The sequence below is a fragment of the Eutrigla gurnardus genome (assembly GCF_963514095.1).
Source record: "Eutrigla gurnardus genome assembly, chromosome: 21".
In the NCBI taxonomy this organism is placed as follows: Eukaryota; Metazoa; Chordata; class Actinopteri; order Perciformes; family Triglidae; genus Eutrigla; species Eutrigla gurnardus.
Window position 1 is genome coordinate 10,288,764 of NC_139932.1, and position 23,676 is coordinate 10,312,439.

At 45.2% G+C, this 23,676-nt stretch overlaps 1 protein-coding gene across 1 annotated transcript in view; it reads right to left on the reverse strand.

Annotated features, from left to right (window-relative positions):
- Window positions 1-2,215: 2,215 nt before the first annotated feature.
- Window positions 2,216-23,676, reverse strand: part of sema3aa (sema domain, immunoglobulin domain (Ig), short basic domain, secreted, (semaphorin) 3Aa) — a 30,899-nt gene continuing 9,438 nt past the window's right edge. Inside the window, exons 2-17 of the mRNA XM_084038794.1 lie at window positions 19,858-20,018; window positions 18,402-18,464; window positions 14,978-15,097; window positions 14,338-14,428; window positions 14,129-14,248; window positions 11,999-12,141; window positions 11,769-11,883; window positions 11,608-11,677; window positions 9,140-9,284; window positions 8,827-9,046; window positions 8,384-8,475; window positions 8,224-8,265; window positions 7,831-7,988; window positions 6,127-6,194; window positions 5,883-6,028; window positions 2,216-5,054 (exon numbers count right to left, since the gene is read on the reverse strand). Coding sequence (XP_083894920.1) covers window positions 4,323-5,054; window positions 5,883-6,028; window positions 6,127-6,194; window positions 7,831-7,988; window positions 8,224-8,265; window positions 8,384-8,475; window positions 8,827-9,046; window positions 9,140-9,284; window positions 11,608-11,677; window positions 11,769-11,883; window positions 11,999-12,141; window positions 14,129-14,248; window positions 14,338-14,428; window positions 14,978-15,097; window positions 18,402-18,464; window positions 19,858-20,018 — 2,486 coding nt within the window. The 3' untranslated portion in view covers window positions 2,216-4,322. The remainder of the gene's footprint in view (window positions 5,055-5,882; window positions 6,029-6,126; window positions 6,195-7,830; window positions 7,989-8,223; window positions 8,266-8,383; window positions 8,476-8,826; window positions 9,047-9,139; window positions 9,285-11,607; window positions 11,678-11,768; window positions 11,884-11,998; window positions 12,142-14,128; window positions 14,249-14,337; window positions 14,429-14,977; window positions 15,098-18,401; window positions 18,465-19,857; window positions 20,019-23,676) is intronic.

The following is a 23,676-nucleotide window of genomic DNA, read 5'->3' on the forward strand; positions in this document are numbered from 1 at the left end:
GGGGGCGAGCAGCGAGCTCGGCAGCCTGCTGCCTCGTCCTGCTGTTGGCCTAAATCTCCTGCTCTCTGTCTGCCTACAGACTTGATTTCCCACAGTCCCTTGCTAGCTCAAGGGCAAGAATGAATGAGTCAGAGCTTCTGAATAGAGCCTACTTTCAAGAGTCGTGAGGAGCTCTGAACGAACACACACACACACGCCATCAAACAATGTATGTTTGGCTGACGGCACCATGAAGATATGTTGGATATCAATTTCCTTTTTTTACATCCACTGTCTTGTATTTCAAGCACACACAGCACAGTGAGAAAGGAATATAGGACTGATGTCAGCTGCTGCCTGCTGATTTTTTTAAAATGTTTTTGTTCTATATCATGCAGAAATACATTATTGTGCAGATTCATTTTTGAAAATAATTATGAGTATAAAGTCAAAATGGAAGAAACAAGTAAAGTAAGTAAGTAAAGTAATTCACTTTTCATGACCTGATATTTATTTCCTCATAATACTGTGATAAAATCTCAAATGTATCAAAATGGCTCAAATACTGTCTTACATTTCAGATAAGGATGGCAAAGGGGAAGGCAAACACATTAGGAATCAATTTTATAATCTATTAAATAGGCTGCTGTGTGCTATGATGATAATGCCTTCATAATACTGAATGTGCATGCATCCTGCTGTTGAAAAACCAAACCAAATATTGTTGTCTACCAAACAGAAATGTAGCTGTGAGGAGCAGATGAAGAGGAAAGCGCTTTAGACAGTGAAGAAGCTCCCCTCAAGCAAAGGACACACACGAAACCCTCCAACATAATGGTCCAGACAAGTCCTTTCTACAGCTGAAAATGCGTATTTTTACACACACACACACACACACACACACACACACACACACACACACACACACACACACACACACACACACACACAGGACATTCAAGGACAGTCTCCATGGTAACAGGACCAGCCAATTCATAACACGTGTATGAAACTTAAGGGCAGTGGACACATGATTGCAGCACCCTAATCACTTCAGCTGACGTACATGCACGCGCACGTGCACGCGGCGTCTGATATATAATTGTGCTCGACAGTGAGAGGAAGACATTTCTGTAGAAATATTACATGTTAACGATGTCACAGCTTCCACTTGGACCTCGCCACTGTGATGGGTTTGGACAGGCAGGCTGCACGGGCAGTTAGACAACAGCGACCTCTGGTGGAATCATCGTGCACTGCAGGTTACATGTTGTTTTTTCATGGAATACTTTGACAATGTCCCAGTACAAAAATAAAAAGCACATGTTGAAATAATATTGATTGTTCAGAATTGTATTTAGCTGATTCATTTTGGCTCACTGTCGTATGACGCTTACGTAAATGAATAACACCTGTGCTTTTCCTACAAAGCCAACATAAAGTCTGTTATGATAAAGTAACAGCAGCTGAGTGTACTTAAATAGGTTTTTTTTCTCTTCCTCATTAGTTCTTCGTTAATTGCAACCACAACAACAAATCTCACTTACCTCCAGCCTTGCACGAAGTTTATTTCATTCGGCCAGTTTGTGACTAATCCATCTGTGGGACTTCTGCCTCAGTGAAAGTAAATCCATTCTCGCTGCACTATGAAGATTACATTTTAGACATTTTCCACAGCAGACATTTTGACCTGTCGCTGCAGGAAAAGCACAAGTGACGCTTATTTAGTAAACGATGTCTCGGTTCCATTTATTTGATTACACCTATGCTTTTCCTGCCGTGAAATGCCAAAATGTCTGATACGTCGTGATCTTGCTTGCTGTGATGAATTTCCTCCACTCAAAGAAATAGTGCCCATGGAAACAGGTAGGTAATGAAGTCTTAGCCTTGTTTCATGGAAGTGCTATGAAATATCCCAACATGTACTTTATTAATACTTTGGTTTATGACCAAATACAGTACCGACGTTACCTTCAGCCTCACTTGTACTTTGAATTAGCATGCTAACACGCTAAGCTAAGATACCGTTAGCGTCGTCATTGTGAGCATGATAGCATGCTGAAGTTAGCATTCAGCTAAGTCCAGCCTCACACAGCTGTCAATGAATAGTTATATTATTTTAATATAATATTTAAGTGTTAAGATACATCTTAAACACTGAAGCCCCTTGTGTTACCGCAGATAAAACACAGTGCAGCCAAGGAGCAGTAGGTTTTTTGACTGAAATGAGAACAAAAGGGACATTTTTCTTTATTTTTTTTTGTAACGGAGATGTTTATTTAGACAACTGAATGCATGCCAGAAAGAACTGTGTTACAGCAGCAGTAACTTTCAGCCCTCTCACTTTTCTAACTCTGAGGGAGAGACCCGAATCGGGGACCAAACTTTGGAGTTCTGGTAGAAAACATCACCTGCACTAATTTATTGCATTGACACATTACTCTTGTCATGTAGTCAGGGGGGACACGGGGGACACGGGGTAACCGTTGTTGAATTGAAAATTCATGGAGCTCGGGTTCTTAAAACAGCTTTGGCCGGAGAATCGCGAGTTGTTTAATATCGCTGTTTTGGCAAAAGGACAAAAGGTGATTCACGCCTTGCTTTAAGGGAACTTTACCTCTCACACGAAACACGTAAAGAGACGATAAAAAAAGATGCACTTACTGTAGGTAGCATTCACATGCAGTATAACGTGTCTTCTCCTTCAGACTAGATTTAACATTTTTCTCCACTATTTCTTACAGAGATTCACAGCTAATGTTTTTTTCAGTTCGGGGACTTATCTTACACATAATGGACACCGGAAACGAAAGACGTGTTGGATGGATTTGGGAGAAAGGGGAAAAAAAAAAAAACGTAATCACCTGTTATTAAAGTCAAAAGAGACAAAATTGTGCTTGTCGTTTGGTGGGATTCGATGTCGCGTTGACTCGAAACCCCAGTACTCGAGCCCGTGAGTCATTTTCAACCCTTTTATCCCCAAAAAGGGACACAATCTCAGCCAGTTGGTCCGTCAAAGTTTTCCTTGTTGCTGTTGCCCTTGTTTCTCCAATAAACCGATGAGCCAAAAAAAAAAAAAAAATACCATAATATCAAAAATAAATGCAACCCTTTCACAAAACAATGAGCAATAAATAATAATCAAGTGGTGTTCTTGTACTGTATATGTACTGTATATACACAGAGAGTTAAGTTTGTTGTATATATGTACACAAAAACAACTGGCAGTCTATTTCAGACTGGGTTTTTAGCATAGCCTACAACTGGAATTCGTGCCCAGATTCTATAAATCCCAGAAAAGAAGCAACACCATAATAACTTACACAGAATCCTCGAGAGCGGACGGGATAATGCACAATGAGACTACTAATGTTGCTTGTAATTTTTTGCCCCAAAAAATAGAAGCACTGGTCTGGAAAGGAAAGGAGATATAAAAGAAAAATGTAACATTATTATTTTTTTTTTTAGGTAGGGTGTTTAAAAAAAAAAAGAAAAGAAAAAGCCTCTAGAATTCCATAAAATAACTAGCTTATTAAAACATTGATTGACAACAACATGCACAATGCTTTTCCCAGCCTCGGGTGGAGAAGGTTATGATGAAGCACTTCCTCGGCGCCGCGGCATGACTTTGCAGTTTTTTTTGCATGTAATAATGCTTCTATGTGTTTTTAGACAATACGAGGGCCACCGGTGCAACCCTTCCCTTTCCTCCTCTCAGGTCGCTGTTGTCTGTTTGCACTTGATGGAAGGTTTCTTTTCTCCTTGAACAGTTCTCGCAAATAAAGAGTTTTTTTGAATCCGTTCCATGTACACTATTTTGCAGTCCACGTGCTCGGGTCAGAGAGGGCAGCAGATCGCAGTGGATGCATCGTCTGCTTCCATAAATGTCTGCGTATCTAGAAATGTCTCCTCTCAGCCAACAAACACCTCTCTAAACATCTTTGTCCCGGTCTCACTTTAGTAGCTTATGTACAGGAGGTTGAAGTGTCTGCCCGGCAGTCTCCCAGGCAACCAGCCATATCCTCACACATTTACAGTATGCATTCCACTTTTTCAGTCCTCTGTTCATCTTTGTCCTCTTCACAGGTCATGTGCGTGTATGGTGTCTTTGAATGAGAGCTTCACTGAGTGCAGCTCATGTATTTCTACCTAAAAGTGTATGCGGCTGTTTTTTCTTTTTCTGGGTATTTTTGTTCTGCTGCTGGTATGGCGAGGTCACGGAATCATACATTGCACACACAATATAGAATGTGTTTTGTGTGTTTACGTGTGGATGCATGGGTTTTGTGCTTGTATGTGTCGATCTGGTTGCATGTGTGCATCTCTGTGCTTTTGTTTCTCCCTCAAACGCTACGCGGGGGTCTTTGAAGCTCGTGGGTCCTCCTGTTGCGTCCCTTCTTGTTTTCCTGCATCCGTCTCCACTTGGCCGTGTGCTGGCTGCTCGCCCGAGTCCCCGCCGCCGCCTGAGAACCGGCCAGGCTGCCCTGCCCCTTCTGGCCGCTTTGTGTCTTCTGATTGTTAGTGGGTGCCTGGCCGCTCAACATACCCAGATTTGCTTGACCTTTCTGGGTCGTCTGGCTTCGTGCCGTCCCTTCCACTGGTGGCACTCCGGCCTGGGGCCATGCTCTGCTCTGTGGTGGACTGGCTTGCTGCTTCTGGGCGTTGGGACCCAAAGCTTTAGGTCGTAATGCAGGGTTTGAACCGCCGGCGCCGTCGGGTCTACCCTGCCCGTTGCCGCCGGGTGTCTTCACCCTCTTCTGTTTGCGTTCTTTCTTCCAAACACGATCGCAAAACTCCTCCACGCTGTTGAGGTCTGGGTGGTCTAAGAGGGACAGGAAGTCTCGATACCACAGCCTGTGCTTGGGAGAGTGACCCGGCCCGCCTCCCGCGCTGGAGAGTCCGGGTAGGATGTCGCCCAGTTTCTGGGCGGGGATGACCTGGAGGTTGAGGCGCAGTAGGGGCTGGATGAAGCCGTGTTCCACAGCCTGGCAGTGGTAGATACCCGTGTCAGACTGGGCCAGACTGCGTATGAGCAGGCCCTGGTCTGTACGGAGCACCCTGTCATCGAGCTTGATCTGAAAAAATGGACACGGAGAGAAAGGCAAATAAAAAAACAAGAAATTAGAAACGGGGCAGTAGACAAACACATTTAAAAGGCGTGCTTCCATCTGGACTGGATTCTACAATTGATACCATCCAGATGTGTGTTGGCACATAAAAATACTTTTGTGGTAAAAAAAACCCACCCAAATTGCACAATTTGCACAAAATTCCATAATTTTCTGTCACAAAAATGATGCGCATATAAAGTACGTCTTAAACTCAGGTTTAAGGGGAGCACAGAGAAACAAGTGAAGCAACAATACAGTTTCATTGCATGCCGAGGTCAACACATGATAAGATGTTGATTAAATATGAAATAACTGGTACCATGATGGCTTTTCAGAGAAGTGAAATCCTCCCTCATAATATTACACCCTGCTGTACGGTGGTTTTATGTCTGAAAGCCTTAAAACCCATGGATCTGCTACTCAAACTGGACTTCTTGGATTGTATTACTTCGTCCCACCAGCACCTTAAACCACACGCCCTGAGCGGCGGGTTAGACAAATACAGCCACGGTAGAAAGTCAAGCAAACGTTAATTGGTTACATCTCGGGGTCAAAAGTCAACGTAAACATCCACACCCCTCGGTGACCACCCTTTCTATGCCACTGAGGATACAGGTCAAAGGGGGGCAGAGGTCATTACAGGATAACACAGAGAGGGAAAGGTGCAGCCTTTAGCAGAAAGATGATGTTTTATCTAGCAATTTAATTAGTGCAAAATTGAGCTTTAGTCTTAATTTGGATTTGTGCAGTTGCATTTTGACACATTTTGAGATGCAAATCACACACACACACCTCGTGCTTGCGGTCGTCGTTGGGCTTCTGCAGCTGCCAGTAAGTGAGCGCTCGCTGAGACTTGGGGCTGCACTCCAGGAACATGCTGCTGTTCTCCACGCCGAACACGCCGCGGTCCTCCACGCTGCCTAAGCCGTCCGCGTCGTCTACTCAAACCAAAACACACAGGCGGGGGAGGGGGTGAGAAGTGTGTGGCAAGAAGGTTGGAGAGAGTGTAGGTGTTCGTACGCAGTCGTTAAGGTACCGTGATGCTGAAGATCCGAGCATTGGGAGAGGGGGTCTCCGTTTCTGATGTCCTGTCGTCTGGTTCGCCTGGGAAGAAACCACAGTGAATGTTAATGGAAGCAATGGGTGTCATGGTAATTTAAGAAACATGTTCGACCAGAAATGCACTTATATCACACGTTCTGTTCTCTGTGCTGTTTACTCTCAACCACTAGGGGGCAATGTTGCACAATGCTACACCACATTCAGCTTCACTATATTTAAGGACTAGAGAGTGGATATTTATTAAATCTTCACGCCACTGTTAAATCACATTAGTAATAAAAAAGGAGAAATGAAAGAAACAAATCTGCCGAGCAATGAAACGGCGTGCTTCATTGCCTTCTGATTAGCTGATTATGAAACACATTCGGCATCGCTTCACCCCCGGAAATGCTCGTAAAAGCAGCCCCGCTCTTTGTCCGCTCGATATGAAAAGTCCACTATGTCGTTAAGCTTTTTACTGCCGTGGTGAGGCGCTTTCATGGCCGGACTTTACTGACTAACTGCAAATGTGTCGCCTAGTTGTCGTGGTCGTGTTTCAAATCGCTGACGGGCGCTGTGAAAATCAAAGCAGGGAGAATTTTTGGGGTAAGCCAAAGGTGAGGCGAGGGTTGGAAAGAAGGAAATGAAGTAGATAGGGGGGGGGGATAAATCGGTAGAAACAGATGGACTGAAACTGTGTGTACGAGTTCTGCACAGACAAATATGGCCACTAACATCCCTCCTCCTTCACTTGTGTGTGCCATACATATTTGGACACTCGTCTTTCTGTCTCTTTCTCACACATGTCCCTCCTCTGTACGTTTCCTGGGCTGACATTCCTGTCTTTTTTGGCCGTCTGAGCACGTGCGGGGCCCTGGGTGTCTGGTTCTCATTCTGGGAGGGAAAATATTTGCAGTGTGGAAGGAGAGCGGAGAGGAGCCCGTCCTGGCCTTAACCACCGGGTGTGCCACCTCCTCTGTAACCCTGCTAAGCTGGAGTATACCCACTGGTCTACTTCTGCTGGTGTGAGAAGTTCTGGATGAATGAGATGCAGGGGTGTAGTGCCGTGTGTGTGTGTGTGTGAGGGCTGCGGTGGTCAGCCTAATCCTGCTGGATACAGCAGAGGGTAATTTGAGGGTGTGTATGTTCATACCTCCTGGCTGCAGGGTGAAGCGGTCAGACAGCTCCCGTTGGCTATAATTTAGTGTGTGTGTACTTGTGTAGATGAACATTCATGCGTGTTCGTTTTACGACTGCGTGTGTGTGTGTATGTGTACATCTTGGCTGTAGGGCGACGGGATCACAGCTCAGAACAACTGTTCCTGGCAGAAGTGAGAACCCAGGTTTTCAGATTGTACCTCTTGGAATGCGTACTTGGCCTGCGTGCCTTTAATGACTTATTTTGTGCCTGCGTAAGGTTCTGATAGCTGATTACTTCCATGTTTCCATGTTTTGGCATGTACTGTATAACTGTGTACTGGGGGGAGGATTCACAGTCTCACAGTCACAGATCTGAAGTTCCAGAAACAAGGCTGGATATTGAGATGCCCTTGAGCAAAGCATTTAAAGCCACTGCAGGTGCACTGATAACTCCCAGGTGTGGCTGCGGCATGAACACAAAAGGCTGTACGCTGCTGAAAAGAACCCTCTGAGGATAAACAAAGGTCAAAGATTTGTTTGCGTGCGTGCGTGCGCCTACCTCTTGGCGGTGGGGAAGTATCTGGAGCACTCGCTGCCGTCCCAGGCACAATAAGGGTCTCTGGCCAGGCAGCACTCGGCGCAGGCTTTCCCATACACCTCGCAGCGGTGCAAAGACATCTGCGAGACACCCAGGCCCGAGCCAAGGTACAGCTGTTGCTGTGGGAGTAAAAAAGAAAGAGCGAGGATGTAAAAAGTTAGTATTCCTCCGAGGCTCAGTTGGAAAGGTTGTTGTAAAAAAGAAGGTGGTTTTGGGTTTGGCTCTCAGTAGGCACATTAGATATCTTTGTTTTTGGATATCAGTGTTTTTTTTAAAGGCGTCATTTTTAAGTTTCACTCCTTGCCCTGTCGTCGACTCCTGGATAAATGATTACGTGTGAAAACAAGCCCTTACCTGCTTGGTGGACAGCTCCATGGCGGTAATGGGAGTCGGCTCCTGCACAAAACAAACACAGCACAGCTGCTCAACTGCCACATCTATGGATATTATATGGTATTTCTATAGGCATCGGTTTCATACGTTTTTTTTTTTATTATCCATTTTAAAGTCATACCCTAAAGACAGTCATCTCTTCAAGCACCACTTCTTCCAGGTCATGCCAGCTCTCTCTGGGGATTGTCACCACCTTCAGCACTGTGCCCATGTCTGAGGGAACATAGTCAGTCAGATACAGGATGCACAAGTTTGTTTTTATCATGTGTGAATAATCGTTGCAAAAGAAAATGAAAATGAAAATAAAGAAATGCACTGTTAAAGGTCCTAATCTGGGGCCTTTGGGATATGTGGCTTTATGCATATTGTGAATTATCGTCTTTTCCCCTAAACAACATTGTTTGAGATTTTCAGTATATATACTGTAAAGAAAAAAGATAGTTTAGCTGGATCAAAATAAAACATTTCAGAGCATAGGGACGTACAATGGTGAAAACGCTGACTATCAACCTTAAAAACCACGTAACTGTGACTCATTTGTATTGAATACTACAGACTGTGTACCTGTCCCAATGAACATGACGTCATACTGTCCGTCCTCGGCCTCCACTCTGTCCACCACCAGCTGAGAGAACTGGTAGTCCACGTCCGTCCGCACCATGATGGGGCGCCCGCCTATCGGGTGCACTGGGTTGTACATGGCTGGGTGACCCCTGGCGAAGGTGATGACATCATCGGGGAGATCCTTGGTGGAGTCGAACCCTCCAAATGTCTTGCTGGGGCACTGAGAATTCAATCGAAGGGGCAGGAAGGTTGGCTTCAGGTGGATGTTGTGAAATCACTGCATTTGTGGATTAACGTTTATGTACGGACTCACAGTGCCAGGACGGGGGTAGGGCACCCTCCCTTGGAAGGGCACCCACTGGTAGGTGGGACCGTCTCTGTGGGCGTAGGGACCCAGGAAAACCCTCCTGATGTCTGCCATGTTGTACATGCACACCGCTGAGCCTTTAAAGATGTTACTGCAGAGAGAGTGAGAAGAAAAAAATGGAGTTAAAGTAGGGAGGGAGGGAGGGAGAGGGCGGCGAAATAAAGAACGATGACTAACAAAAGGGATTCATAAACAATCGGTCACAAGACAGGGATTAGGAGCTTGTGAAATACTGAAGAAAGACGACAAAATGACCCTTCATCGCACAAAGGCGGAGGGCAGCAAGGTTGTCATTACTTAAGTACAGGAATGACAGATAGGAACTTCTCTCTGATTGCTTCCAGCCTCTTGAGAACAGACAGGAATTTGGGCACGCCACCAACAAAACAGGAGACCTGGTTTAGAGCATATTTGAAATCCCATCCAATATTTTTGTGAGCGCTCACTCGAGCCAGCCAGGTTTTCGTTCGCCAGACAGGGTCCAAAACAAGCAAGGTCAATCAATCATGCAAAAAAAAAAAAAAAAGAGAGAAAAAAACGTTTTGTGGATTATGGATTTAATTTCAATTCCTACTCTACCCCTGGTTATCCAGCAAGACAGCAATTTGAGCTGTGACTCACCAAAGTGGAAACTGTGGGAGTTTCGCAGGAATATTCCAAAAGAGTTATTAAAATAGTCCTGTGGAGATTGTGACAACGTATGCTGGCTGTTTAAATCTTGAAGTCCAGTGACCTCTGACAACATATGTGTATGCATTTTCCAGCACACATATAAGGCGGATTTGTTTCCCAGTTTTACAGACTTGCAATTATTCGCTTGTGGGTTAGATGTTCAGAAATCAAGCTTTTTTTATCCATTTTTACAGATGGCGGATTTTAATTTGGACAGACACTCTTGTGTTTTGCAGGAACCAAGCGCATCAATAAGATTCAGGGAACATCCTTTGTCTTGCTGACTGCAATGGGAAGTTGTATCAGACTAATTAGGGATGGGGCTGGCATACACACAGCCGACAGTATGCACCAAAGCATGGAAGATGAATGGATTAGCATTTGAAAATGTTAATTACAGAGAAATTGAATTAACTCCAGAGGCGAAAAAAAAGAAAAGAAAAAAAGACACTCCAATATCTATGCTCGAGAAGAACATGTGTTTGTGCAGATACACACAGTTTGAGAGAAAATGCACACACACACACACAGGCGCACACAAACGGCAGCACAATCGAACATTGATCTGTCAGTGGCAGCTTCTTTGTGCCTCATTAAGCAGTGATATTAAAAGCCGGTCCCTCTGAATCTCTGCTCTATTCATTTCTGAAAACCGACCACTTAGAAAACCAATTAAACCACTCTAATTCCTCAATGCCCCATAATTGAATTTTAAAGCATGCGAGTGTGTGTATGTGTGTGTGTGTGAGCGCCGCCGCCCACGCGGCTGCGTAGGTGTAGCATCCACCCCGCCGCACACCGACCTCTAGCTTTGAATACATTTTCCAGAGAGCAGAGAAAAGCCATACGGGGGCCCAGTGATGCAAGGCGCCTGTCGGTATGCGTTAGCCCGCGCCGCCATGCTATTCAGCCCGTCTTATCATTAGCGGTGATTGATGGTGAAGTGTTTGTCCTCCTTTCAAAGCTGCTCTGAGACACCGCTGGACACAAAATACCCCCCCTTCCCCTCCCTTTCCCCAAATGCAAATTCATCATCATCATGATAAGTGCCACCATCTGTGCCATTTCAACTCACTTATCTGCCTTGGCCCATGCCTTCACCTTCTCCACATGCTTCAATAGAGCCCCACCCGGGCCTCCTGAAAACCCCTATTCAAGGCTGGGGCGGCCAGGGGAGAGAGATGCGCGTTCCCGCTGAGTGAATATCGTGTTTCTCTCGCTCCCTCCTGCTCCATAATCTGATTTCCCGACAAGCCCTCTGCCAAGGTTTCAATGAAAAAAAAAGGGGGGGGGACAGGTAGCGAGGAAGCCGGCTCAAGTAATCTCCATTCCCGAGACGAGGGGAGGGGAACCATATGAGGGGAAAGCAACCATAGGACACCTGTAAGTGGATTATGAGACTGGGAGCGCTGTCTGGGAATTGAAACGGGGGCACGCTTGGTCGCTCGCATACTGCCGTGTCATTTAAAATGCTTAGGAAATTACAGATAAAGGCACGGAATAAAGGATGTGAAACGGAGGAATTCCCGAAAGGAAATATGAAGCATGTGTGTTTTTCAAATACGAGAGGAAATAACTTGTCGGGGACGGTCGCCCCGTTGAATTTATATGATCTCCTTCTGATCTCCTAGCAACAAATCAACAAAACAAATGTGATACTACCGGCGTCTGCCGAGCTGGTTTGAGAGCTTCCGTGTGCACGTTTCGGGGATCTCACAAAGAGATCCGGCTGCGTCTGTTACCTGGATGTGGTGAATACGGCGTAGATGACTGGATTCTTCGGGTCCTTGGAGCTCATGAGAAACACGTCCTCTGGAAACACAAAGCGGGAACGGATGAAGGTGAGATTTTTCATCAGCATTTGAAAGAAGGATTTATTCTTCAAACACAGATAAAGACTTACGCAGCTCATCAAAGTGCGTGTCAATGCCGTTGACCCCGGGCACCGAACACATGAGCCGGGCCTTGAGGAAAGTGGTCCACTTGTTCACCAGACTCCTGTGCCCTCCCATGTCATTCTGTATAAAAACACACGCAAAAAATGTAGTTATATCTGTAAGACCGTGCAGATTTCTAAGAGGTGATTATGAATCTTGGTAAACCGTGATTTGGTATGTGTATGTGTGTTGTTACCTTACACAGTTGTCCTATTCTGGCGATGGTAGCCTTGCCAGTGTGCTCTCCGTCCATGGCGTTCTCTTTAAAAAACAGGAAGATCTTGTCGTCCTCAGGGTTGTCGCTTTCTGGGATCAAGTTGACGCCTATGAACCGGGGGTCTAGAGGGGGGAAAGGAAAACATATGAAGCACAGAAATGCAAACAAATCCACACAAAGGTAATTTTTACAATCCAGCCCCGATGAAAATCGTTTCACCCCTATTTTACACCTCCAAAACCAAATCCCCCCATGATACTCTCCAGTCACGGCTCAGTAATTACAGCCATTCACTTCACACACTGGCGTTACAGTATCTGACTCTACCCCGAGTGAGCTCTCCAAATCCAAATCCCCCATAACTCCCTTCTCCAGGCCACATCCTCACAAACACACATGGCTCCGATTGTCCCCCGGTAACACTCAAATACGTTTATCTGGACTTTTAAGCGCAAGAGGAAATCAAAACTAAACGGGGCGGAGGGGGAGGCCTCGGGGGGGAGGGATGTCTCTCGACTTGAAGGGGGCAGAAGGACCGAGGGGAAAAGTGGCCGCAGTCACTGAGGCGTCGTCACACGTAAAACGAGCCCGTGTCTAGAAGCTCGGGGGTTAGCCGGAGAGAAACAAGCCGTGCCATGTTACGCCCGCATGGCCGTTTAGGATATAGAGTAGCTGTGAAAAAGACGAGTGTGGCCAAAGTGGGAAGCAGATTTATAAGCGCTGTGCGGGTGCGAGACCTCTGGTATGAATCATGTACCCCACACACACGCCTCGTAGCCCACTATTGTGAATATGTGCCATTAAATGTACACATTCATAAATTCAGCCTTGCGTGCCCTCGTACAAAAACAGGCTCCTGCCGGTGTCGCCAACCATTGAGGTCATACAATTCATTACATTTAATTCCCAACAAAAGACCACTGTATTCAGTCGAGGTTTAATCCAACCTAAATGTCGAGCGGGGGCATTAAAGGGTGAAGGGACGTGTAAATAAATGGCATGAGTAAAAGACCAGCAAAGCCAAAGCTGCGCCATTTAACTCTGAATCCTTTTTGGAATAAACCGCCATTAAGGATTCATTCCCAAGTTTCTTTCTTGTTACATTTGAGTACCATGTAACCTTGTTGATAAAGGCTCAATGGAATATCCCCGTCCCAGTAATCCATGCAATTACAATCCCCCCTTTGTGGTGAAGGAGCTGGATTTCGCCGGGCCGAATGGATACAATCCCCGGCCTATTTGTTTGAACAAGGTGAAAGATCGATGGGGATTAACGCCGTAACAATGGCGTCTCCCTTTTTACATCGCTCTTTATGAATACGTCACAGCAATCAGCGCCGCAGAGAGCAGTGTTTGTGATTTCTGATGGTGCCGGAGGGGGGGGAGGAGGAGGAGGGGTGCTAGAGAGGAACTGAGAGGAATTTGACTCCACTACAGGAAAACAGCTGAGAGCGGATTAGTTCTGTGGGAAAGAGGGGGGAAAAAGGGATGGCACAGCTTGAGGGGAAAGGTTCAAACTGACCTTTTGTGGCTCCCTAAGTCCTCGGTGGTGCCGAAAGATAGCCAGACAGACTGAACAGTCAATAACCCTCACTGGCCGTGCTAATCTTACTAGCACAGGCAAATCCAGTGACTTTGTGAATGGGCTCTGATATCTGATGTCCGCACATGAATGGAAATGATTGGAGACTTGAGGCTTGTGAGAGAATTTAATGGCATCAAAGTCCACTGAGAGGCATAATGGGATTCTTTCTCCAAAAACTGGCCAATAACAATGGTTGACTTCCACCTTGTACTCAACGGCTGAGGTTTATGTGGGCCACAAGTGTCCAATTTTAATTTAATTGTAAAGTGTGTTGGATTTTGTGAGGTTTGATAAGGTGTCTTTTTACAGTCTAAACACTATTAACCTACACTGGAGGCTTGGAGGTGGAAATGGCCTCTTAAAAAAACAGGAAAGGCAACACGTTTGACAAAACATAGTGTAATGCAGTGCAATATCAAATTACACTAAACATAAAGAAAAACTAGACAAAACACAGGCCATCATATTTCAGGGAAATGCATTTCTTTAAAAAAAAAAAAATGTTTTAAAAAATAAGTTTTTACCATTCAGCCATCTTGAATCATGCTGCTCTGTTCTGATTGGATGATGATCTCCGAGGGTACGGAAAATAGCAAAGTCCCTTCCCATGAAATCAGCAGATGTGCCAGAGTAGAGCTCTCCGTCTGCCAGGGGGGAAAAGTGCAGTTAGGAACAAACAACAACTCTGACGCGAGCGAGCGCTTCCTGGAACTAATCAGCAGATCAAACTCACCGATCAGAAGCGAGGCCGAGAGCATTTTGGGGTCGTAGGGGCTCTTCCCACGGCCGTTCTCGAAATGCGAGGCCAGTCGAAAGATGTTGTCCTGTGGTGGAGAGGGTCAAAGTTCAACGCGGGGCCAGTGAAAGCCACATTGAGCCGGGCCAAAGGTACATTTATAGCCTGTGTTTTAAATTACACCAAATTCTCGGGGAAGCACCACGGCACAGCTCCTACCTCGGACTCTTTTCAACGTATGAAGTCACAAAAGAGAGAGGCCCAACTTACTCTGTTCTAATCAATTACTGACAACACTACTTCAAAATCAAGCAAACTCCTGCAGGGTCTTCTATATGCAAAACCTGCATGGTGCAAACAGGCCATTGTCAGACTGGAGAACCCACACTGGTGCATTGATTAACCTGTAGACCTTTATCAAGATGACTGATTAAACTTTCATGAGGGAGAGGTGGTTTAATTTCCGACGGCTGAATTCGAACCATGAAGTGACCGCTCCCCCCCCTTCACCGCTTCTTTACACAAAGGAAAACATTGATGAGAAGACAATCAATGAAGGAAATGGTTCCTGCTGTGTGAGCATATACTCAGTGCAGCCAGTGTGGTTGCTGTGCACAAACTATTTTAAGTGTATTACCTCTGCCCTCTTGCCCATTTCCAGAAAAGAGCAGATGGGGTGGAAGGCTCCCGTGCCACAGATGTACAGGTGGGTCTGGTTGAAGGGTTGGAGGACCCGGATGAAGTTTGAACACTCTTTCTGGAAAAAGAAATGAGACACCGGACATTAAACAGCGTAATAATTTCATACACCTGGCAAAAGGATTTAAATACATTTTTGTGGATGCGATATCTGTTTATGTAGTAATCCTACAAGTGTAGTATATTACATGGCCTCGCAAAATTTGGGGATTTTTATGAAAGCGGCTGCATGTGTTGGCTTTAACCTCCAAAAAAAAGGCCTCCTCCATATCATCAAGTTTGAATTAAGTTTGATCCTTTATGAAAATATCGTCGCCACTTCGAATGGAGAAAAGCGCCGTGGCGATTCAATTGAAAAATAGAGACTAATAGGAAGCAGAGAATAATGGAGAATAGAGGGGAAACGCTCAGTTGGAATTCCCTTTAAAGTGGGGGAAGGAGGGGGGCTTTCCAGTTGGATTGGAAAAGACATATGAAACCGACTCGACTTCAAGGAAATCCCACCTGTAAGTCAGATCAGGCGAATCTACTGCCGATCTTAACGGTCCACATGTTTGAATTTACCGAGGGGGTGTTTGGCTTGGCTCTCCGCAACGCGTTGATAGTCCCAGTGGTGTGAGACTGTTTATAAGAGTGCTAATCAACGGGATTGGTTAATGTAGGGGCGCTATTAGCAGCCTGGAGGAGTTGATTTGGGCACATGTGTTTAAGAGATTAGGCCGGAGTTTGCCTTATTATAATTACATGCTGGATATCCACCTCACAAATAAGCAGACATTTGCTTGGGGCGAAAGCTCACATCACATGCAGACAGCCAAATGACCCGTCTCTCTTTCTCCCTTTAACACGTTTATCCTTCAGGCTTCTAGACCCTCACCAACGACTTGATGGTGTCATTCACTGAGACGTGAATGTATCTGAGGCTTCGCTGAGTTCAGGTTGGAGCGATGAGATTTACCAGTGCAAAACCAAAAAACAGACTCTGGGATCACACGCTGCAAAGCTCTTCCAAAAAAAAAAGTGAAATTTCTTCTATTATTCAGAAAGGCAGAACGTTGTGTTTAAGCTCTGGCTCTTTTCACCTCCTCAGTAATCTCCTTAAAGGAAGAGTTCAAAATTTGAAAGAATATTTGCTTAGTCACTGTTTCAGCTTGCAGCCTTTTAGCTTACATTAGCATGAAGAATTAAAGGACCCTAACCCCCATCTAACAGCATATAAACTCAGTTAAAACCAAGAATTGTCTTTTTCTTGTCCTTTGGTTTTCCGTACGATTAAAAAGAACAAGATACAGGAGAGACAGATTGAATGTGTTTCCTTTGGACACGGCCACACTAGATGTTTTTCCCCCTGCCTGCAGTCTTCACGCTAAGTTAAGTGAGCTGGCCTCCAGCCGCAGCCTCATAAAGACATGCGTGCGGTATCTTCCTGTCCTGCTCTCAAACAAGCACATTTGTCATTATCCTTAAACTATATATTTAATGTGTAATCGGATTTGAATATTATGTAAAAAAAATATATTTACTCGTCATAATATAAAACTAAAGCACGCTAGTAGGATCCAGTCAAGCGTGCGACACCTTTAGACTGTGCATGTTCATCATTAACCGACAGCTTCAGCCACAGCAGTGTTTCTGAGTTCACAGTCCAGACTTTCTTGTGGCCACGTCTGACTCCATGCGACCGTGTAACGTAATGACTTCACCGTCTGTGTTTTCTAGCGGGGTTCACGTCATTCTCACAACCTTATTATACGCATTTCACCAACTCCTCTAATCCCCCCCCCTCCCCCCGGTGACAGCTCTGTTTGGGGTTTTTACACGGCTGTCTTTCGAGTTAGACTCGTTAGCTACGCGGTAGGTAGGTCGCACACAAACACCGGATGCGACGTTAGTTATGCAAGTCACTCAAACGCGCTCCCTCTTTGGCTCCCCCAGGTGAATAATGGTTTCCCCGATCACAAACCATGTCATTATGTGAAAACCGCAACACCCTTGGAGGATAAATGAGTCATTATTGGATCAAACTAATGACTGTCTTTGGGGTGGGTATTGATGATGACTTTCCATGGGGGGAAACGGACAGATTTGTATGTGGGTTTGTATATATATTTGGATGAGTTGAGTTGAATTTTGAGATTAGGCTGAGGTCTCGAAACTGAATATGCAATGGAAATGTTTTATTTTCCCCTTTAACATCTGTCATCGCTGGGAAAATAATCAGAAGTGACAGCGGGCAGCTCTACAAAAGTCGTGAATCCACAATCCAGCGTCTAAACCCTTTGTTTTCGCCGAAACCGATGCAACAACGTGGGCCATGTTACACACTCGCTCCTGCCAAAGAGAATGATACAGCCGTGAGGTATGTCGGAGGGAGGGGGAGGGGGCAGCTGTTACATTTGTTCTGCGGCTGTAAATTGTGGTTTCGGAGAAATGCATCACTTTGGGGAGCTGTGAATGCTTTAGTAATGTCCTAATCAAGGCCGCGGCACGCTGGCACTCCGTCTCCGCTCTCACCGCCTCATTTTCAAGGGTAAACATTTTCACAGCACGCAAATACCTCATCATTGTGTTTCGTGTGAGTTCTGGGCCCGCCGGAAAGTATTCTCTCTCCCTCGGTCGGGAGGAGGGAGCGAAGGTGTACTGTTTGCGACTTTTGTGTTTGTGCGACGATCCCTAAAAAGGTGCCGAGTCGGGGCCCGAGTGAAAGCTCGGCTTTTTTGAAAAATGACTACGTAATTCAGGATAATCCTGAAAAAACCCCGCAGCCACTGCACTCTAGAGTCATCCAGCCATGAAATTAAGATCAGATACAACACAGAGAAGGGCCTATCCAAACAGCAGCACCGCGATAACACACGCTAGCGCCGGGGCGTGCACACAAACAAAGCCGGTGGCGTAAGTGTGTGTTCAGCAGAAAAACGGACGCACATGTGAGCTAACACACGGCGGCAGATAACGAGGACTGGAACAACACACTCCCACAGAAATGTGCGAGGCGTAAACACACTCCCGACGTCAAACTGTACATCAGCGGGGGCGAATAACCTTTGAGGGATGACGCTGTCCTCGTGCCGTTGGGACACCGTGTACACCTAAGTGTGAGAACATCTGTCCTAGTGTGTAGTTGTGCATGTCCGTGGGGGGAGTCGGCCTATAGAGAGTACACTGTGCCAGAGGTGAGATGGAACACGGCTACTGTACTACCACTTTGAGCTAATTTATTGCACGGGTGCTGGATCCGGGCCACACATTCCAGAGGAGGTTTATATGGATGCAGGACAGACGTGTAATTTGTGTAACAATAGCAGCAAAAATTGCAGGGAAGAGCCGAAGCGGCGATGCCGTCATGAGCGTGGACTTACCCCAAGGTCTTTCCCGGCCCACTTGCATTCATCCCTCTTCGAGGGAGTGGCGGGCCACGCGATCTGTGCAGACGAGAGGGAGACAAAGTCATTTCGGTGCTGGAGGTTGGGGAGCAGAGGCTCGCATGTGGTTTCACGGGACGGGGGAAGGCGGTGAAGCACCCGCAGTGAATCAGAGGAAACCCAGATTTGTGTGATTCCAGGAGAGTGACTTTGGTATTTGTCATGTTTTTATTTCGACAATTTAGTCACTTCCTCTTTTCCCCATATAACCCTGGTCATACCACTGGGGTTGCATGTGCATGTGATACATAAGAGATGGCCTCCCAAACAGTATCATGACAGACCACAAGAAATAGCAAAAGAAAAGGAGACTCCTAACTTAAACGAGACAAACTGTGTTTATGTGAAATTGGATATGACATATGTAGGAATATTACCCTCAATATTGCTCTTGCTGTGTGAATTTTTCAGATTTCATATTGTCTCAATATGAGTTCTGTCATTTGAACAGAGTTGCATCTGTTTTTACAGTTCGAACCCTCAGCATGCGGTTACATTTTTCACTTCCAATATGAAGAGAAAGCAGGCTTGTGCTACTCTGTTCTTTAAGAGCCATTGTGAAATAAATAATGGCTTCGTACGGTCCTTAAGGCGACTCATTCTGGTGTCACATTAATTATAAACACACACGGTGCGTAAGAGTGTACACGTGGAAGGGAACGATTATGTGAAAGAAATTGGGTGCGATTGAGCTCACTTTTCTTTTCTATTTTTTTTTTTGCTGGTGGCCACACAGATGTGGCCAGACAAAGGAAATGTATGCACATGCACGTTTTCGTGCAATATAATGTCCACACATTCCTCGTCCGCTTATCTCCTCTTCTAGATCAGCTGAGTTTCCCTCTGTTGGAAATCTGCACTGCACATTTCAGGGTAATTACATTAGATTTGCTTAATCACGGCTTTTTTCGGCCTTTATCAGATAATGATGCAAAGATCGGAACAAAAGAGTGCAGGAAAAAGAAAAAAAGAAAATTCACATCCGAGCCAAGGGCAAAAAGAATTCGGAGACACACACTCTTTCGTTTCTCTCCCTCTCACTGCATTGACTATGTATTTTTCAGCACTTTGATTCCCCTGCCCAGCCTCTCTGCAGCCTGCAGGCTTCCAAGTCCAAGCCCGCGTCAGTCTTGTGTGTCTATGATAGCAGGCCGAATCTGATAAAAAGACTGTTAACCTAGTCCAGGTGGAGTAATGGAATTATGGACAGCGCTGTCTGGACAAAGACAGACAGTGGGAGGGTGAAGCGAGGGGAGGAAGAGGAGGTGTAATGGACTCCAGAGGGAGCAGCAGGAAGAGGAGAGGAGAGAGAAGAACACGAACTGCATTCAACTCTCGCACAAAAAACAAAAAAAACTAAATGAAAATGAAGTCGAGCAGATCTGAGTCGTACCTGTTTGTGGTCTCTGTTGATGTTGACGAGGTCGAACGAGAAGATGTGGTCCTCGGCTCCGACCAGTAGCCTCCCTCGCTCCTCGTCCAATAGGAACGCGTCGTAGCTGGAGCTGTTGGCCAAGCCATCGAAGGTGACGAGGTTACTGGACTCTAACATCTCTGGAAGGAGAAAAGAGAAGAAGTGGGTGTTGAGCACGTGTTGGGAATGGCTGACGGAAGAGAGATCGATAAAAGGATAAAATGAGAAACAAATGTGTGGAGTAGAAAGTGAAGTAAGTAAACTCGGAGTGAGCTGTAAAAAATACATTCCCAGCAAGATAAGAGATTAAATATTGTATGAAAGCATATTTATTCATTCTTAAAATAGCCACGTTGAGCACTTTGTCTTTACAAAACGTCCACTCTTTGATGATAGGCATGTGTCAATAGCTTTGAATGCATCATAAAAAATAAAAAAAATCAATATTTATGTCTGTCTTCCCCAATCAAGATGCCCCGTCGTATGAAATCAGTAACTTGTTCTACATTTGCACACACTGACATACAGACACACGTCACTCAGGTATAGCGTGATACGTTTTCAAGTGAACACAGCATGACCCAATCAGGGACACAGTTCAGACTGTTCAGCCGTGTGATTGGTTGAATAATTCATATGGAGTACGGGGGCCATGGGAGACACTGTCTGTAAGGAAGCATGTGTGGGTGTGTGACATGTAGCTGTAAATGGGTTATTATGTAAATCAACATTGGAGAGGATGTGACTGCACATGGATTCATGGAGTGTATATTAACAATATGCTCGCCGAGCCGAGTGGAAGACTTTAGGTCGGGGGCGAAGTCCAGCCAGAGTTAACTTTTAACCACCCAAGATGAGTTTCATCAACTGTGATATTACATTAACAAAGAGCCACACCCCCTTCCTGAGACCAAGTTAACCCCCGGACAGGCTGTGGGTGCAGTCAACCTGACAAACCACACTTCATTCATTGACACAACCTGATTTCAACATTCAAAAATACCTTAATTCAGTCTTTATCAATAACAGAGCTGAAACAAACCAGTCAATCTTGATGGATGATTATTCGCTTTAGTCAATTATGAAGTAAAAATACCAAACATTTAGTAGTTTCAGCTTTTAAAATGAAAGGATTTACAGAGTCTCTTGGTTTTAAAACAGTGCAAATTAAACATTTATTTATTATATTTTATTTTGTTATTTTGTTAAGTATATATTTGGGAACCTGAGGTTGAGAAAACTGTAACAATATATTTTATCTCTATATATTTATTTAGACATTGCTGATCAATTTTGAAAAAATAAAAAGCAATGGATTAAACAATAATAGAAACAATGCAAATACAATTATTAAAATCAGCACCATTAATACTACAGTATATAAAGACATTTCCATGGTTGCTTTTCCCCCCATCTAATTATGACATATTTCTATTATGGAGAGTCAAAGATGACCAAATATATAAAAAAAATATCTATCTTTAATTAAAATGAAGAGCAAAACAATGGAATATGTTTAATCTAAATGAAACAATTAATGTGTTTTTTGTCAATCAAGAGTAGCACATTTTCACTCCAGTGTGACTTTCTCTAAAATATCATGACAATAACTATAATATTTGGTTCCAACAAAATTAATAAAAATGGAATTAACCCCGTAACCATCTGCCTCTGGTTCATGCATTGGATGCATACCATGTGTTTCATATTTTCACCCCTGGTACAGTCTTCTAAAACATCAGCCTCGCCATCGCACTGCATCATCCATCATCATCAGTGTCAACATATAGCATGGACACACGGAGGCACACAATACAGAAACCAGCACTGTATATATATATATATATATATATATATATATATATATATATACAAACACACACATATCCACACACAGTCCGGTGGATTGTGATCGCCCTGCTCTACCCCACAAGGCTCTGATTGACGGGCTGCTATAGGAGCCATCTGCGCCCACTCGCAGTGTAAGATCTTGGACATCTGTGTCTACATAAAAGAAGGGATTGATGGGAGGGGAGACGGAGGAAGTGGTGTGTGTCGACCGTGTCTGTGCGCGGCGTACCAGCGGGGATGGGCGAGGACTGCGAGAGGGAGTGGTCGCCACCTAATAAAGACGGTTGCAGCTCATCTGCGTCAGTTGGACGGTCGGTTTGAGGCTGAGGAAATGGAGTGGGTGGGTGTGGGCATGAATGGAGGTCTGTGGGTGTGTGTTTGTGTGAGAATTTGTAGTGTACCACAGATGGGTTGAGCGTATGTGTGTGGGTTTCAGTGTGTGTGTGTGTGTAGGTATATTTTTTTTTTACACACCAACATCCTGGCATTGACATTTCTACTCACTCGTCAGTCTGCCGCCACGATATTCAAATTACAACGAGAGGACGTTAAATATAGAAGATTAGAAGCGTCGTCGTGTGGTCGCTAATCAGATCAGCCTTCTTATTCTCACTTTACCAATCAGACATGAAATTGCAGGGTCCGGAAATGAGTCGGGGGGGAGGAAGTAAGGAAATGTGATTTGGAGTCGGACAGAACGCCAAAGGAGGTCCTCTTATATTTCAACTATGACGTAAAGGAAAATGAAATGGATGTGGCAGAAAGCCAAGGTAGGCATAAAAATGGGAATGGGATGGAAAAATAAATAGTTTTCTGCTATTGAGGAAAAAAGGGGGGGAAGAAAAGACAAAACCGGAGGACAAATAGACTTTTATTAACTCCTCTTTTACTGCCATCCCAGCCATATGTGTGATAACCTGCATCACCTGACGGCGAGAGGCCGAGGCTGGACCCAGGAGTCTGTCACGAAAGGTTTGCCCCAGATGGGCCGAAGAAGAAATAAAAACCACACGTTCGCACATTTCAACACGTGGCGATCTCATGGCAAAAACACGGTGGGCTTCTCACACAAACACACACACAGAGAGGCTTTATCTGAGCCGGGATCTGCTGTGGTTTGGAGAATTGGAGGAGCGGGGCGTGAGCGACTCGGGACCTCTAACCTAAACACAGACACGCTCGTTTGGAAAGGGGGAAAGCGGCTGTGATATGGAGCGCCGCAGCACGGCTCATACAAAATACAGTAACCCACGGAATAACATGCACACACACACAAAGCAGGTTCGACGTGAACGCACCGAGCTCTGCTTTTAAAATGCAAAAGTACATGCCCTGGAAGTGACATGCATATATTAATATTGACCTCAATGTTTACACGCATCAATTCTCTCCAAACACGCACGCACACAAGTGAAAGTTGTAATCCAATCAGTGTTTCTGCTTACGCGGCATGAATTAGCCGAACAGTGAGCACACTCAGCAGCTTCCACCTCCGACACACTCCCTGGCCCCCGGACCCTCAACACACACACACACACACACACACACACGCGGTCCCCTCGCCACACACACTGTCCGCTAACACTAATCACTGGATCCACAGAGACATTTAAACACATATACTCGTGCGTCGCACACGTATCCCACTCACTTCACACACACGTAGCGAGACACACACACACACACACAACCACACACACACACTGCTTCAGTCCATCGCACGTTCTCTTGTTACAAACATCCTCTGTCTGCTCTTTTTCACTCACATTCTGCCTTTTGCACATTTAAAGTACGCCAGACGTCCCCGGGCCGCGGTGGCTATGCAAACAGCCACAGACATACATGCAAACACACACACACACACACAGATGCAAATATGTGCATGCATGCAGACATGTGGTGAAATCGTTGCCTTGGCCCAATTTGTAGTTTAGCGTTAACATATGG